The following is an 18,544-nucleotide window of genomic DNA, read 5'->3' as shown; positions in this document are numbered from 1 at the left end:
CCTCATGATCGCTTTGGTTACAAACATTCCTCAAAATTTCTTCCTTTGTGTTCATTGAAATAAAGAAATTAATACAGGTTTGTAGAATCAAATGTTTAACCCCAGGGGAGCTGGAAAATGAGCATATTTTTGAAAATAGTGGAATGTCCCTTTAATATGTACTATTTAGCAACGTATGTGTATACATTTGGTACCTTTGATGTATAAACTCTTTGGTACCCATACATTTTAGGTCATAAAATAAACTCTTTAGGTGCAAAGGTGTACTTTTTTAAAGGTTACTGCCCCAGTGACAGCTAGGGACCATTGTTTAACCATTATTTACTGATGGTGTGGGCAACAAGGAAAAAAATGATGCACCCAGACCTTAAAGGGATAGTTTACGCAAAAATTAAAATTACCCCATTATTTAGTCATTCTCAAGCCATTCTCAATGTATATGATTTTCTTTTTTTACACAAACACAATCAGAGTTATATTAGAAAATGTCCTGGCTTATCCTACTGTACATGTAGCTTTAAAATGGTAGTAAATGTTGCTTCCGATTTGAAACCCGAATAAGTTCATCCGTCCTTCACAGACGTAATCCACAGGGTTTCAAAGGGTTAAAAAGGCCTTCTGAGGGCAACTGATAAGATTTTGTAAGAAAAATATGAATGTTTAAACTTTACAAAATAAAATATCTTCCGGTAATGACTGTTGTGTATCCCTTCAATGTGCACACCTGCAGAAACTGACTACAAAAATAATCCTATCTTGAACTATAAACTTCTGTAAAATCTGACAACATGACTTCAGAATGACTTTCATGAAGCACGTTTAATAACTTTATTATTGTCATTGTCCCCATTTTTCACTTTTATTATAAGCAAAAGAATAACCAGAAATCCCAGCTTTTGGGTCATATGGACAAAAGACAAACAGGGCCTGGAATGACACAAGGATTTAATGATGAAACAATCATGAAATTTTCAGCCACACCTCCCCTGCCTCTCTCATCTCATATAAACTGTTTGTTTTACTTCTGGTCTCAAATCAACAAAGCAAATGGAAGAGGCTGTGGTCTCTTAAACAAGCCTATCCGTTTGTTTGTGTATGGATAAGTTGCCTTTAGGTTATTTTTCAATTATTTTTATTTCCTTTTCAGAAGAAACAAACAAAATCATTTAGAAGCGAACAAGAGAACTTACAACTATCTGTCTGCTTGATAACATTTTCTTACAGAGAAAAACTCGCTTTTCACTGAATTTCATCCAACCGCACAAAACAATGAACTCCACCATGCTTCAAAATACAGCGCAAGACTTGTACACAGAGTATTTTGTTCAAAATTTTATTGTCGTTGTTCTTGGGATCATTATTAACTCTGTGAATGGAGTATTTGTGTTTACATTTTTCAGGAGTTCAATTTTTTACAATGACCCAAGATACATATTATATATTCATCTGGTTATGAATGATATGCTCATGGTTTTCCTAAGTGTAATTCTTTTTGTGATGGCTTATGCATGGCCTAATGTCCCTCTGCCATTCTGTATTATATTGTTAATGATCGCCTCCACAACTCATAAAAATACTCCACTGACTTTGGCTGGTATGGCCATTGAGCGTTACATTGCCATCTGTAAACCGCTGCATCATCCTCAGATCTGCACCGTACGCCGGACCTACATCCTCATCTCTCTCATATGGGGTATTGGAGTAATACCAGCACTAGCTGACTTTTTTCTGTTTTTAGTTGTTTTTCCTCTATCTGTTTTCTCTAAAGGTACACTTTGTAGTTCAGCGAATGTCTATAGCTCACCGTACCATAACGTGATGAGCAAATTCCTGCTTGGACTTTATACATCTGCTGTGTGGCTGATTCTTTTGTTCACATACTGCAGAGTTGTGGTTACGGCCAGAAGAGCCGATACTGATAAATCCTCAGCTAAAAAGGCCAAAAGCACCATCCTGTTACATGGACTACAACTGATGCTCTGTATGTTATCTTACATCACTCCTATTATAGACAGGATTTATGCCCCACTTACACCTGCACTGCGGACAAAAATCACTTTTCTTAATTATCTTCTAACAAACTTATTACCGCGGTTGCTCAGTCCTTTGATATATGGTGTTCGAGATAAACATTTTTTTAAATCTATTAAAGGAATTATTTCATGCAGGTTTGTAATCGTGAAAGTTAAACCAACCTGCAAGAAGATTATAAAGTAGCATTGGAAAAATATGTTTCTGTGCTTTTATTTCTTTAAAGATTAAGTCATATATTTTTAAAGCTGTGAGGTCATAAGTGCTTATTTTCATTTGCAATGGTTCGGTATGGTGGATACAAAGACATGGTTTCTTAAATGAAGACACTATATGATTTTTATCTTTAAAACCAAGGTTTAATTATTAATGCTTTTTAATAATTGCTGAACTCTGTAATTGTGTGAGAATATGTTCCACCATTGGGGCATGTTGTAATAAATGTTACTGTGTTAAATGAACTGTATCTTGTATCCTGCGCTGCACAGTCAGAAAAAGTGATCAAACTGAGGCAGTACCCTTTAAAATGTACTACTTAGCAACAGATCTGTATAAACTTTGTATCTTTGATGTATAAACTCTTTGGTACCCATACAATTTAGATAATAAAATAGACTCCTGTACGTTGTGATTGGCCAGAATACCGCTGATGTCAGCCAGAAATTTGACGCTCTTAACATGTTTGAAAGATTCGCTCACAATGCAATGCTGACAGGAGTTAACTTGCAGGCTGTAAGTCAAAGCGGGAGGAATTATGAAAATGGCTGTCATGTCCATGTCAACAAGCCCAGGAAGTAAACTGTTGCCTACAATCCGTGTGTGTGTTGTAGTCCAAGAAAAGAGGTTTGCATATCGTTAGCATGTACTAACACACACTTACACACAAAAGGAAATGTAAAATTGTGAATTGGACCATAGGTGCCCTTTATAATGGTAGTAAATTGTGCTTCTGATTTGAAAAAGTTCATCCATCCTTCACCAAATTAATCCACAGGGCTTCAAGGGGTTAATAAATGCCTTCTGAGGGCAACTGATAAAATTTTCTAAGAAAACAAAGAAATAGTTGAAACTTTACAAACTAAAATATCTTCAGGTAAAGACTGTCATGTATCCCTTTAATGTGTGCACCTGCATAAACTGACTTTAAAAAATAATCCTATATTAAAAATATTAACTGCTGTAAAACAGTAGTAGATAACTGCTTTAGTAGATGCATTAGATAAAATGAACAAACAATGAGAAATATAGTTCCCTTTCAGTCGGTAACTAGGACGTCACTTCATGACTGACGTATTGGGAATGCGTTTCACGTTACCAACCAACTTCGAGAAACTTCTAAAACGTCCTCTCGAAAAAAAGTCTCTATGTCTACCGCTGCATCGGAGGAGGGACAGTCTATTGCTGAGGCCAACTCGGATCCAATCCCTTCTTCGGGTGGGGTTGCAAAGCCCATGTTTAGATTGCGGCCATGCTCGCTTAGGCAGCGGCTGAGGTTTGCTTGAAGTGGGCTCTACCTCCCCACCCGAACCATCACGTCTCGATGACTAGTACTTTGGAGCCGCTCGGGTGTCTCAACCCTCACCTCCAGTACCTTGGTCACTGCACAGGCCAATGGTTGTGGGATGTCCACACTGGTGCTCCAGGAGCACCATCTTTGGCTGTGCCTGATGGACATGAGGGATGTCGACCTGAATTTTTGGTGAGACCATAGAAAACTTTGCCCAACAATTCCAGGCCGCTGAGAAGCAGACTGAGGCCATCAGTAAGATCATGCCGCGTCAGAAGAAAGCTCCCCCTGGTCCGTCAATGTCGGCACCTCAGATTGCCTCTCGCCGGGGACCACATTCAGGTGGCCTGGCATGTAGACCGCCCTCAGCGAGCACAGTTTCCTGAGACCATAGGAGATATTGCCGCGCTAGCTTGTAAAGTTTCGCGTCCATAAACCTCCTTGGTCATTTATATGGGAACCACCAATGTGTTGTCTGTCTGGACAAGCACATGTTGGCCCCTCAGGTCTGGTCCTCAGTCCAAACCCTACCATCATCATTTCCAGGCAATTTATGTGCCATAGCCAATGATGCAGTTTGCAGCGATTGTGACCCTGTCGGCCTTCCATAACAGCCCAACCTGTGAGAGACGTGTCTGTTGTCAGCATCACACGCTGATAATGCGAACCCAGCACAGGACCTTGAGAGAGAAAACATGGCTTTCTCCACATTATGAGTGCAGACAACGATGCGTGACTTTAATCACACATAGTTTTTGAGTAATCATATGGTCTCCACAACCTCAGTTGGGAGCATGATATCCTTCCAAAGGTGTATGGCAGGCAGAGACTGCTGCCACCTAATTCTTAAAGATGGAACGAGTTAAGGCAGGAAAGAATTATTCCTGCAGAAACATCAGCACCACATAAACAGGGCAATTTACTGGGTTTGTCAGGACTAAAGTATGGTCTCCACAACCTCAGCTGGGAGACCTGAGCCTACAAGCCTGTTCCCATCAGAGGCCAAACCGACAGCTACCATATCTCTGGCAAACCTTCTCCAGAACTTCTGTGGCAGAATACACCACATCTGGCTGGAGTCTCAACTCCCCGGCAATGGGCATTGCCTTACAGGGAATCTGCCATGTGCAGGAGGCCTGGGAACTAAACTGTCGTCATCAAGCACAGTTTGTCCAGAGATCGCAAATGCCATTGTCCCAAAATCAATAATGTTGTGATTTTCACCCTCTCTACCTTACATCACTCATATGTACTCCAACCTGTAAGGGATGCATCTGTTGTCAGCATCACACACCATCAGCGCGCAATCAAAAACAGGCCTTAGGATAGATAGCCCAACCCATACCACCATCATTCCCAAGGCAATTAAAGTGCAATAGCTAATAATGAGTTTCCGAGCTTAAGAAAATAGCTGATTTGGTATAGCACCTGCCGCTGGTTTTATACCCACGCCTGCATGCCAAGTTCATTGGTGTTTTAGATGTTTTTGAAGTTGATTGGTCCCACAAAGCACATTCCAAATATGTTGGTCATGACGACGTCTCCATTTCCTTCCTTCAGGGAACAAGGGTTACCTACGTAACCAAGACTTTTTTTAACATTTATTGATCTTTGTTCATACAAAAGTAACACCTTTGTTGTTATTTACTGATCTTGAATGTTATCTGTAATGACTTACATCTCCATTTGCTCCTCACGTGAAGCAATATGACCTCAGAAAAATAAACACTTTCATGAAGCACTTTCAATAACTTTATTATTGTCATTGTCCCCATTTTTTATTATATGCAAAAGAATAACCGGAATATCCCACTTTTTTGTTCTATGGACAAAGAACAAACAGGTTTGGAACGACAGGAAGATTTGATGATGAAACAATCATGAAAATTTCAGTCAGACACCTCCCCTGCCTCTCTCATCTCATATAAACTGCTTGTTTAACGTCTGGTCTCAAATCAAGCAAATCAAAGAGGCTGTGGTCTCTTCTTAAGCAAGTCTATCATTTTGTATTTGTATGCATAAGTTGCCTCATTAAGGACCAACAAGAGAACTTACAACTATCTGTCTGCTTGACATTTTCTTACGGATTTCTCGCCTTTCACTGAATTTCAACTAAGCACAGGACGATGAACTCCACCATGCTTCAAAATACAGTTCAAGACATATACGCAGAGTATTTTGTTCGAAATTTTATTGTCGTTGTTCTTGGGATTATTATTAACTCTATCAATGGAGTATTTGTGTTTACATTTTTCAGGAGTTCAATTTTCTACAATGACCCAAGATACATATTATATATTCATCTGGTTATGAATGATATGCTCATGGTTATTATAACTGTAATTCTTTTTGTTATGGCTTATTCGTGGTCTAATGTCCCTCTGCCATTCTGTTTTATATTGTTAATAATCGCCTCCAAAACTCACAAAATTACTCCATTGACTTTGGCTGGAATGGCCATTGAGCGTTACATTGCCATCTGTAAACCGCTGCATCATCCTCAGATCTGCACTGTACGCCGGACCTACATCCTCATCTCTCTCATATGGGGCGTTGGAGTTTTTCCAGCACTTGCTGACTTTTTTCTGTTTTTGATTGTTTTTCCTCTATCTGTTTTCTCTGAAGGTACACTCTGTAGTATTGTGAATCTCTATAGCTCACCGTACCATTATATGATGAGCAAATTTTTGCATGGACTTTATACATCTGCTGTGTGGCTGATTCTTGTGTTGACATACTGTAGAGTTGTGGTTACGGCCAGAAGAGCCAAAACTGATAAATCCTCAGCTAAAAAGGCCCAGAGCACCATCCTGTTACATGGAGCACAGCTGTTGCTCTGTATGTTATCTTACATCACTCCTCTTATAGATAGGATTTATGCCCCGCTTTTACCTTATGAGCAGAAAAAAATGATCTTTTTAGATTATATTCTAACAAATATTATGCCACGACTGCTCAGTCCTCTGATTTATGGCATTCGAGATAAACATTTTTATAAACACATAAAGGGACATTTCACAATTCGATTGTTTATTGTAAAAGTTGAAGCAACTAAAACATAATAACAAAAGGATAAACTGTATTGGTGCTCATTATATAAGAAATGTTGCTTTATTTATATTAGGCTTATACATTTTTGAAGCTTTATAAACACTGCTGGTTGATAAGAACTGCATCAGTAACTGTGAGGTCATATATGATTGTTTTCAATTGCAGTGGTTCCTTATGGTGGATACAAAGATATGTTTTTTCAAATGATGACACTTCATAGAAACTAATTATCAATGCTTTTTATAATCGCTGATCTCTGTAATTGTGTGACAATATGCTCCACCATTGGGGTATATTGTCATAAATGTTACTGTGTGTTAAAAGGATAGTTCACAAATTATGTCATCATTTACTCAATCTAATGTTGTTACAAACCTCTATTAATTTCGTTGTCCTGATGAACATGAAGGAAGATATTTTGAGAAAGTTTTTAACCAATCTTTTCATGAGCCCCATTTACTTCCATTGTAATGCTTTATCCTACTATGGAAGTGAAGGGGCCGCATGATCAGTTTGGTTACAAACATTCCTCAAAATATCTTCCTTTGGATTCACTGAAATAAAGAAATTTATACAGGTTTGTAACAACATGAGAGTCAGAAAATGATGGAATTAGCATTTTTGTGTAAAAAATTTTTTTCCTGCACGGCACTCTCAGAAAAAGTGGTCAAACTGGGGCAGTAACCTTTAAATTGTAGCAAACATATGTATATATATTTGGTACCTTTCAGGTATGAAGTCTTTGGTACATTTTAGGTCATAAAATAAACTCTTTAGTTTGAAAGGATTTTGAAAGCCAGAAAAAGTTAATCCATCCTTCACAGAAGTAATCCGCAGGGCTTTAGTGGGTTAATAAAGACCTACTAAAGGGCAATTGATGATAAGATTTTGTAAAAAAAGATATGACTTTTTAAAACTTTACAATCTAAAATATCTTCTGGTAATAATTGTCATGTCTCCCTTTAATGTGTACACCTGCATAAACTTACTTTGAAAAATAAACCTATCATGAAAAATATTAACTGCTGTTACAGTCTGACAGTAAGCTTTGGTGTCCCTTTCATTACAGTATATTAAATAAAACTGTAGTATTCTGTATACTGATGTCATTGTAAGCGGTTGTGTGTGTGGCTATTAAGGTTACAATAAGGTTGTATTTGTTAAAATTAGTAAATGCATTAGCTAGCATGAACTACAGTAACCAAAGACCAATATCATTTTTCAAAATATATTGATCTTTGTTAATGCCAATGTAATTGATTATGTTAGTTCATTGTGCATTAACTAATGCCATAATTATCACTATTGTATAGTGTAACAAGGTGAAGAATCACACGACAAGGATAGCTCAAGCAAAGTGCCCCGGAGGGTGGATTTATTTACAAGTGACCAAAACGAGTGAGTGATTAAGGTGGGTGCTCCGGTGCTTTCTAGAGAAAGATAGAGAGAGAGGGGAGAAGTGTCTCACCCTCTGACTAGGCCCATGCAACTTATGTAGCTGTTGCTTGATGGACCGCATCTGGGGTCAAACAGTCTGTGACAAGGACATGCAGGTGTTCCTCGTCTGTTTCCAGAGCGATGCTGATGACTCCTTTGCTCGTCACCCCCCCCCCCCCCCCCCTAAAGCATTGTCCTGGTCCTGTGTATGATCTGAGACAGTAGGGGAGAAAAAAGGGGTGGGAGTGGAGTGACCCCTGACAGACCTGCAAAAGCTGCCTAAATCTAAGAAAGACTGTCAGCGTTTGCGTTCTTGGCTCCAGCTTGATGAGGTCGAGTGGAAGTCCAGGAGTGCGAGGAACCATTGAGTCACCCTGGCATTGGTGTTCTTGGCTTGGGCCATCCACTGAAGGGCAACGTGATCTGTGACCAGTGTGAACTTCCGACCAAGAAGGTAATACCGCAGCTCCAGGATTGCCCACTAGACGGCCAGCGTCTCCTCCACCGCAGCACAGTTTCTCTCAGCTGAGGTCAGCTTCCTGCTAATATGTAAGACCAGATGCTCCTCACCTTCCTAAATTTGTGACAGGATGGCTCCCAGTCCCGTATCAGATGCATCCGTCTGTAGCAACTCTGGCGCTCGGAGTACCGGTTCCGAAGTGAGGGCTGTCTTTACGTTCTGGAATGCTTCCTCTTTTTCTGGTGTCCAGTGAACCTTCTTCCGCTGCCCCTTCCTGGTCAGGTCTGTCAGAGGGGTGGCTAAGGAGGAGAAGCTAGGGATGAAGCAGCGATAATACCCCGCCAACCCTAAGAAGGCTCGTACCTGGGTCTTGGTTTCAGGCCTCGGGGCTGAGCAGATCACCTCCAACTTTCTGTCTTGTGGTCAGATGAGACCCCTACCGATTTGGAAGCCCAGGTACTTTGCCTCGAAGAGCACAAGGTGACATTTTTGTAGGTTAGTGGTGAGTCCAGCTCTCCGGGGCTTCTACAGCACCCTCCACAGACGGTTCTAATGGTCCTCCCATGCCTTGGAGTGGATCACGATGTCATAAAGGTAGACGGCGGTGTAGGCCTGGTGGGGTTGTAGTAAAATGTTCATCATTCGCTGGAACGTGGCTGATACCCGTGAAGGCCAAAGGGAAGAGTCCGGTACTGCCAGTGGCCACTAGGGGTAGAAAAAGCAGTTTTAGGCTTTGCATTTTCAGAGAGCATTACCTACCAGTATCCATTGGTGAGATCCAAGGTTAAGATGTACCTGGCCCTTCCCCACTGGTCCAGCAACTCATCAACCCGAGACATGGGGTATCTGTCGAATTCAGAAACCTCATTGAGGCGACGGAAGTCATTGCAGAAGCGGAGGGTGCCATCAGGTCTTGGGACCATCATGACCGGCCTGGACCAGGGGCTGCGTGAAGCATTTGTTGTACTTCCTCCTCATTAGCCTGCAATGAGCCTCAGGGACATCATAGGGCCACTGCCTGACAATGACTCCTGGAGGTGTGCGGATGTCGTGCTGCAGGACAGTGGTCTGCCCAGGAAGAGAAGAGAACACATCAGAGAGCTGACCTATCAGGTGCTGCAGCTCACCCTTCTGGGCAGTGGAGAGGTGGTGTTTGACGTCTACAACCACAAGATTAGAGGTGGCGAGGGCCTCAACTGTTTTACCCGCAGCAGCCTACAAAGGTCAGCCATTAGCCAGGACATAAAGGGGGTACCTTGATCGGTCAGAATCTCCATTGGGATGCCGGCTCAGCTGGACAGCGGGAAGAGCTCATGAGCGATTGCATCCCCTGGCAGCCTTAGGGAGCGGCCCCACAAGGTGCATCCCAATACGGAATCAGCGGACTGGGGGGAGGCTTCCTTGGCGATGTCACCTGACAAGTAGAGGCAGGCTTGGCAGAACTGCTTTACTTCAGCCTCCAGGTCCGGCCAATGGAAGCGTCTGTGGATCCATTAAGTTGTGTTAACAGCCCCCAGGTGTCCTGCCATAGGGTGTGAATGTGCCAGTTCTAATATGGTCTCTGTCTTTGTATGCGGAACAACTACCAACAATTTATCCTCCCCATTCACTGAGCGATCCAATAGAGCAGGCCATTCTGGACAATGAACTGTGGGTGAGGAGGGGGACCAGGCTGGGCTACCTGGCCCTCGATGACACGGACCTGGGTCCAACAATGCTTCAGCCTTTCATCCCCACGTTGTTCCTTGGTGAATGAGCCCCCTCCTGTTACTTGTTGGAACCCATCATAAAAAGGGTTAGGATTTTGAGAGGGTGACTCAACATCTCTCCTGCTGTCCGAGGACAGAAGGGTGAGACAACGGCGAGGTCCCCAAGTCAGCCTCCGTCTTTGGCGGCACCCTCTAGGGATGGCAGATGGTGCCGCGCCGGCAAGCAGGCAGTCAAACCCGGGCCAGTCTCTCCCGAGCAGCACAGGAACCGGAAGATCCTTCATCAGTCCTACTTCCACTGGCCAGGTGCCAGGGCTGGCCGAAATGGTCAATGTGCGAGCTTGTGCTTGTCGTGTGTCCTTGTGGACACATGTTATTGGAAGGAAGGCTTTAGACTCTGCACGTAGAGATAGTTTGACTGGACCAGGCTTACCACTCTGCTGGAATCCAGGAGGGCCCGATACGGCTTCCCGTTGATTTTGACCTCAGTTTCTGGAGCTCCAACTGGCAGATTGCTGTGTACAATGCAGCCTGTCAGCCAGGTTCGTGCAGGAGGTGCAGAGGCCTCCGTTGGCATAGGCTCATCTCGCAGTGAAGGAGCTGTTGGCCTGACTATGTGTCGCTTGGTGCCCTCCAGCGCATGTCACTCCTGGACCACCCTCTGAGGAAACGGCGGCACTCGCTCCCTATTATGTGAAGGAGTTCATTTGCCCGCAATCTCCACCAGTGTAATGGGGTGAAGAATCACACAACAAGGATAGCTCAGAAAAAGTGCCACGGAGGGTGGATTTATTTAAGAGTGACCAAAACCAGTGGGGGATTAAGGGAGTATGCTCATCACAATAGTCTTAGTAAGATTTAAAAGGAATCACATACAGTTGATGGTTCTATGGGTGATTGTTTTAAAGTGGGATGTGGTATATTTTGTAAAATGAAAAAATGACACTAATGTTGTTATTTACTGATCTTGAATGCTATCTGGATTGAGAATAAACAGTTTAATGAAGCACTTTTAATAATTGTATTATTGTCATTGTCCCCGTTCTTCCCTTTCATGTGTTGTCCTTAACTAGACACAAGAGGTGTTATTTTAAAACACTTGTTTTAAGAGTGTAGTATGGACAAAGAACAAACAACATTAGGATTTGATGATGAAACAATTATGAAATTTTCAGCCACACACCTCCCCTGCCTCTCACATCTCCTATAAACTGCTTGTTTTACTTCTGGTCTCAAATCAACAAAGCAAATCGAAGAGGCTGTGGTCTTTTCTTAAACAAGTCTATCAGTTTGTATTTGTATGCATAAGTTGCCGTTTTGTATTTTTTCAATAATTTTTATTTCCTTTTCAGAAGAAAAAAAGCATTAAGGACGAAAAAGAACTGACAACATCTGACAACATTTCTCGCCTTTCCTTGAATTTCAACCAAGCGCACAGGACAATGAACTCCACCATCCTTGAAAACACAACGCAAGACAGATACGCAGAGTATTTTGTTCGAAATTTTATTGTCATTGTTTTTGGGATCACAATAAATTCCATTAATGGATTATTAGTGTTTACATTTTTCAGGAGTTCAATTTTTTACAATGACCCAAGATACATATTATATATTCATCTGGTTATGAATGATATGCTCATGGTTTTCCTAACTGTAATTATTTTTGTGATGGCATATGCGTGGTCAAACGTACCTATGCCATTCTGTTTTATATTGTTAATAATCGCCTCCACAGCTCATAAAAATACTCCATTGACTTTGGCTGGTATGGCCATTGAGCGTTACATTGCCATCTGTAAACCGCTGCATCATCCTCAGATCTGCACCGTACGCCGGACCTACATCCTCATCTCTCTCATATGGGGCGTTGGAGTTATACCAGCTCTAGCTGACTTTTTTCTGTTTTTAATAGTTTTTCCTCTATCTGTCCTTTCTAAAGGTACACTCTGTAGTATAGTGATTCTTTATAGCTCACCTTATCATGAAATAATGAGCAAATTTCTGCTTGGACTTTATACATCTGCTGTTTGGCTGATTCTTGTGTTGACATACTGTAGAGTTGTGGTTACAGCCAGAAGAGCCAATACTGATAAATCCTTAGCTAAAAAGGCCCAAAGCACCATCCTGTTACATGGACTACAACTGATGCTATGTATGTTATCTTACATCACTCCTCTTATAGATAGGATTTATGCCCCTCTTTCACCTTATGAACAGAAAAAAATGGTGTTTTTTCATTATCTTCTAACAAACATGATGCCACGACTGCTTAGTCCTCTGATTTACGGCATTCGGGATAAACATTTTTATAAACACATGAAGGGACTTTTCAAATGTCGATTACTTATTGTAAAAGTTAAAACAACTATAGATAATCACAAAAAATAAACTGTATGTACATTGGATAAATACATATGGTTACATTTCTGTTGGCCTTTTTTTTGCTTTAGTGCTTCATTATATAAGAAATGTTGCTTTAGTTATATTACGTTTATACATTTATAAAAGGTTTGAATGTACAATTTGTGTCTGTACTGTAACATTAACTCTTGCTTACAACATGTGGTATATGAGTATGTAATTTTAGTGCAATCATAAATTATATGCTGACTATTTTGGTAACTTTGGTATCTTTTTTGTACGTTTTTATAAGACTGCATATAATCTATATTATTATTATTATTTTCTATGAACCGGTACTGTAGATATTTTAATTATTTCTTGATCTCATGCTTGGAGAAATGATAGTCTTGTTTAGAAGGGGAAATGTTACATATTGTGTACTTGTGGCATTAAGCACCTTGCACATAATAATTTTAGCCTACCATCTGTGATTGGCACATATTAGTAACTGTTTCTTAAAATGTCAAAATCCCTTTGAAAGTGTGCTTTAAAACGGCCCAGTTAATCTGAAGGGCAGAGCTCTTTACTTATATTATTTGTGTGTTTAGAGACCCCTAAAGGAAGAAATACATCACTGCAACTTTACATTGACAACACAGCAGCAAAAATTATGTTGATGCTGTTAAGATTGATGTTGAAAATAAAACCTTTGTGCCATATATTGTCTGTTTGCAAATTTTTATTAAAATGTATATTTACTATATATTTTAAAGTAATGTAAGGCGCTTGGTGAATAGAAACATAACAAAATAATACTAATAATCTGAGATGTCATATTCGTTTTTCAAGCCAAATGGATTTTGCATGTAACCTTCAAATCAAAGAAGCGCCCATCATATGCTACTTGTCTTTTTATCTGTTTAATATGCATCATATTATCAGTGTTGTGCTGCGTCTTTGTCACAGTTCAGAAATGTTCATGTTTTGATGGAGTTTTGATCATGTTATATGTTGCATCATTCAGGTGGCAGGCGCTGCAGACGCAACAGCGCAGACGCAACAGCGAAGTCACAACAGCGCAGTTGCAGACATGCATGATGCATTTTGTTATCTGAAGAATTAAAACGTCATCAGAAACCCTCACTACACTTCCAATCCCGAGTACGGTAATGTGCAGTTAACCCTTGATGTGTAAAAAAAGGTTAAAATATGACAGTATTGATGTTATATTATAGATGTATAGATTAATTTCTAGATACAACGCCAGAGATCAAAATTAATGAAAATGCACTGCTCTAATAATTTTATATAAACACATTTTAAAGTTTTAATAAAAAGTGTAGATTACTGCATTATTGCTTTTGCAGCATTGAACATTAAAGCCAATTGCGTAACCATTGCTACAAGTAATTTTCATTGTTTGCATACTTTATGCACAGAGGCGATTCTAGGGTCTATGGGGGCCCCAAGCAGAAAATTCCCTGTGTGCAAGAAGTGTGCAAAACTTCTATACAATGTCCTTTGCTTAACCCACTATTATACAGTGCAACAGTTATTGCGAAAGATACTTATATACAGGTGTAATCTTCATCATACCTAACATTTTTAACATGTTTGGATGCATAAAAGGCATAACATGTTTGGAAATAATGACAGCAGAGAAATATTTTCTACATTATACAATGATAGCAATGATTAATAACTTATTTTTACAAGAATGTTTTAAGAAACCAGTCATTTTATGACTGCTATACTAAATAATCTCATAAAGTCATAGTTACTGCTAACTGTTATGTAAGTTAGTGTCCTAGAGTTAAATATTAGTAAAATATTAATTTCATATCTGAAAATACAGAACAGTATAAGACATACATCTGTTGATTTTCTCAGGAACAATGCAATTCTATAGACTTGACAAGAGGTTTTCCAGAGATTTGTTTGATAATGTTTGAGACCTGACAGGGTGAGGATGTAGTTTGTTTTACCTCCCTTAAACTCATCATCTCTCCTTTCTTCTTCCATTTCCCTGCTTTGCACAAAACATTTCTGATGTCCATCACATAAGCCAATAATGAACGAGTCAAAATAAGATTTGCATTGTTATTTAGAAACTTCCTTTAGTCTCGTCATGTTTTCATAAGCTAACTCACTCGCGTGGTGTCTTTTGAATGCGGTTGTGCGCGAATGAACGCAAAGACGCGCGCGTACATGAATATGTGCGTGTACGCGTCATTGTGACTGCTTCGTCGCTTTTACAAGCGTTAATTGGTAACTACATTGCATATAGATCCGTTTTTGCCGCGATTGTCTTTGTAAAGGATTGCACTAGTTAACTGCTAAAATTTAAACTTGAGATTTACACTTGGGCACGTGCCTGACTGGAGCTGGACCGGACACATTAAACCACATGTGGGTACAGAGGGCTGCTCACTTTAGCGCCTTTTTGCGGTTAAATTGTTTTAAATCACTTGAGTGTTAGCATTTGCAAGCCTTTGAAACACGTGCAAATTATAAACTTTTCCTATTTAAATTTGCGTATTAATCTGGCAATCACATGCAAGCCAAAGCGTGGGTCGTGATCCGTACGGATCAACTGCGACAGCACGACTGAACGATACAACGTCACCCATTCGCTACGTTCATTTTCGAAACTGGCAAGTTATCCACCTGGGTTGGATTTTGACTGGGCTAAGCCAATGTCAATCAACATTCCATCCAATCGGAATTTTGATACGCAGTCATGTTGAGTATCTATGTTCATCTAGCTGGCCATCCGAGAAACAAACTCGGGGGCCCTCTAGTGGCTCGGGGCTCCAAGCAGTTGCCTGCCTTGCCTGTTGACAAGGTGCGCCTCTGTTTATGCATTTAAAATTACATTACTTTAGTTGTTGTGCTTATGCATTAATGTCACAATTAAACAAAGTCATTAAACAGAACATAATTAAACATAAATGCTATTTAAGATGTAACTTCTGCATGTCATTACTCGATTAAATTAATTGATATATTTATTTAACATAAAACCACTTTTAATTTGCTTTTTTTCAGATGAATGCAGGAGGGCTCAGAAGATTAGTAGAAATTTAATTGGAAGTGCCAAGGAAAAGGCTGTAAACGCTCTATAATAATTATTTTAATGTCTGTTTATGCACAAGTTCTGTGAGCTGTGCACAATGTGCCCCTTTTAAAATTATTGGTGCATGATGCCCCTGCTTATAATACTTTTAAGTATTACTTATAAAATATAATAAATAATTACCACTGGCTTTAACTTCCAGTTTACATGCTGGTGCTGGCTGGAAAAGTATTATAATTCAGAACAAGAAAAAATGTATATCATAGACAAGCTTTATTCAAGGCCTTTTTTAAATGATAATAAACAACAAAGAAAACCTCATTAGCTCTTCTATTCCCCTGTCTTACAAACATATGAATGCACAATAAGCATCCACCCCCAGCCTCAACACCCCCAAGACAATTTCAAATGTCTATATAAATGTGAGACTTTTCTTTACTGAGCAAATGAACAATGCACAAAACAAAGTAAAAGGTAAGCAATCTATTTTGTATTTACATTCATACTACTAAACACCATCAGATATCCTGATTAATGCTTTTTGCTTCTTCACAGGTGAAACCCCTTGGGATGAAACGGAGAACATCATCTCATCTCATTGCTTGATATTTGCTAAAAATCTTGTGGAGGCAACGGAAGAACTAAAGTGTCACCTGCAACATATTGTCATTTAAGTTTACACTAATGCTAAAGGACAATGAACTCTACAGCGCTTCAGAGCATTCCAATATACAGTTTTACAGAGTACCTTGCGACTAATTGCACTATTGTTTTTCTTGGGATCATTATTAACTCTATCAACGGAGTATTTGTGTTTACATTTTTCAAAAGTTCATTTTTCTACAATGACCCGAGATACATATTATATATTCATCTGGTTATCAATGATATGCTCATGGTTTTTTTATCTGTAATTCTTACTGTGATGGCTACTGCAGCGACTAATGTCCCTCTGACAATTTGTATTATACTGTTAACGATCGCCTCCACAACTCATAAGAATACTCCATTGACTTTGGCTGGTATGGCCATTGAGCGTTACATTGCCATCTGTAAACCGCTGCATCATCCTCAGATCTGCACCGTACGCCGGACCTACATCCTCATCTCTCTCATATGGGGCGTTGGAGTTTTACACGGATTGTCTGACATGATTTTGTTTTTAATTCTTCGCCCTTTACCTATTTATGCAACTGTTTTCTGTAGTGCGCCAAGACTGTATAGCACACCCTACCATGAAGAACAGAGCAAAGCTATGAATGGACTTTATACATCTGCTGTGTGGCTGATTCTTGTGTTTACATACTGTAAAGTTTTGGTTACGGCCAGAAGAGCCGATACTGATAAATCCTCAGCTAAAAAGGCCCAAAGCACCATCCTGTTGCATGGACTACAGCTGATGCTCTGTATGTTATCTTACATTACTCCTGTTATAGACAGGATTTATATTTTATTGCTACCTGTTTATCCAACAAAACTTGTATTTTTAAATTTTATTGTAACAAACTTATTACCACGATTGCTCAGCCCTCTGATTTATGGTGTACGGGATAAACAGTTTTATCAGCAGATAAAACGACTTTTCACATGCAAAAGACTTATTGTTAAGGTTAAATCAACCAAACAGTGAACAAAATTTATAACTACATATAAGTAGTGTATATTTGGCTAAAATGTTTGCATTTTGCATTAGAAATGTTTTTAGATTTGTGTTACTGTGGTATACATACATTCTTGGGAGATTAACAGTTTAAAAATCTAAAAAGAGATTGTAAAATCATGTGTTTGTAGCTTTATGCCCACACATTAAAGCTCTAGATATGCAAATGCTTAAATTAAAGTTTTAAGTGTTTCAAAACATTTATGCACAACTGGCTATTATTATTGTGTGTGTGTGCGCGCATGTGTGTGTGTGTGTGTGCCTGGTAATTATCACGTTGTGGGGACCAATTGTCCCATCTGTCAACTGGCTCTAAAACTTCAGACCAGCACTAATGAACGCAAACAAACCACAATAAACCAAATCATTAAAGAAAGTCAAACTTTATATTTGGATCATTGGGATAATGAAAGTAAAAACCAAAGTAAACTAGAATGTTATCGGGCACTAAAAAGAAAATACAGTCTGTCAGAATATCTCTCTCACTGTTAGAGATGTAAAGCAGAGACGAATCCTCTCTAGGACATAGACAAAGGCCGACATACAGTAGACAAACATGGCTCCCAAAAGAAGAGCGAATCTGTGTCCACTGTGACTGTGACACAGATAAAGACAGAGACTCACTTTCTCCTTTACTGTGGTGAATATAAAGAACTTAAGAGAAAAACACTTTGACAAAATCTCAAAGCTCATACCAGAGTTTCATAACTCTTCAGATTCAGATCAAGTGAAAATGTTACTGGGGGAAGACAGACACCCATCAGCTGTTGCTAAATTCATCTATCAGTTACACACCATCAGAAATAATCCACAGCCCTGATCTTGTATAGTATACTTTTATTTTACCTCTCTTGTGCCTCCGTAAATGTACATTTGTATACTTCAAATGTTTATATTTCAAAGTCTACTTTATATTGTAAATATCCTCTGATTCTATTTTATTTTATTTGCAGTAGTACTTCATCCATCACCCAGCACCTTAGCCTAATTGCACCTTAATATTTGTTACTATTGTGTTTTTGTAAGTTTCTTGTTTTATGTATAATGCTTTGGCAATATTGTAAGTGACACAATCATGCAAATAAAAGTTCTTTAAATTGAAAATTAAAATTGAGAGAGAGAGAGAGAGAGAGAGAGAGATGCGTGTGCGAGTTACCAGTGGCTGTGTGCGTCTCTTCTTTAAAGTCTATCCCCTCGTTGCTTAAGCATATAGCTAACTTAATGATTCTTTAATGGATTTATTAAAATTATTTATGAATGACAGGCAA

General features: G+C 39.5%; 5 protein-coding genes across 5 annotated transcripts in view; all 5 read left to right on the top strand.

Annotated features, from left to right (window-relative positions):
* Positions 1 to 18,544, top strand: part of LOC141282386 (uncharacterized) — a 219,013-nt gene that overhangs the window by 49,535 nt on the left and 150,934 nt on the right. The window lies entirely within an intron of this gene.
* On the top strand, positions 1,270 to 2,217 carry LOC135769902 (odorant receptor 131-2-like). Its single transcript, XM_073815304.1, has one exon. The coding sequence runs from the start codon at positions 1,270 to 1,272 to the stop codon at positions 2,215 to 2,217; it is 948 nt and encodes a 315-aa protein (XP_073671405.1).
* LOC135769861 (odorant receptor 131-2-like) lies at positions 5,665 to 6,600 on the top strand. Its single transcript, XM_065279390.2, has one exon. The coding sequence runs from the start codon at positions 5,665 to 5,667 to the stop codon at positions 6,598 to 6,600; it is 936 nt and encodes a 311-aa protein (XP_065135462.2).
* LOC135769860 (odorant receptor 131-2-like) lies at positions 11,638 to 12,585 on the top strand. The gene has a single exon (XM_065279389.2). The coding sequence runs from the start codon at positions 11,638 to 11,640 to the stop codon at positions 12,583 to 12,585; it is 948 nt and encodes a 315-aa protein (XP_065135461.2).
* LOC135769859 (odorant receptor 131-2-like) lies at positions 16,314 to 17,246 on the top strand. Its single transcript, XM_065279388.2, has one exon. It carries the CDS (start codon positions 16,314 to 16,316, stop codon positions 17,244 to 17,246), a length of 933 nt encoding a protein of 310 aa, XP_065135460.2.

The sequence above is a fragment of the Paramisgurnus dabryanus genome, chromosome 7, assembly GCF_030506205.2.
Source record: "Paramisgurnus dabryanus chromosome 7, PD_genome_1.1, whole genome shotgun sequence".
Classification (NCBI taxonomy): Eukaryota; Metazoa; Chordata; class Actinopteri; order Cypriniformes; family Cobitidae; genus Paramisgurnus; species Paramisgurnus dabryanus.
This window is presented reverse-complemented; position numbering and strand designations above follow the sequence as displayed.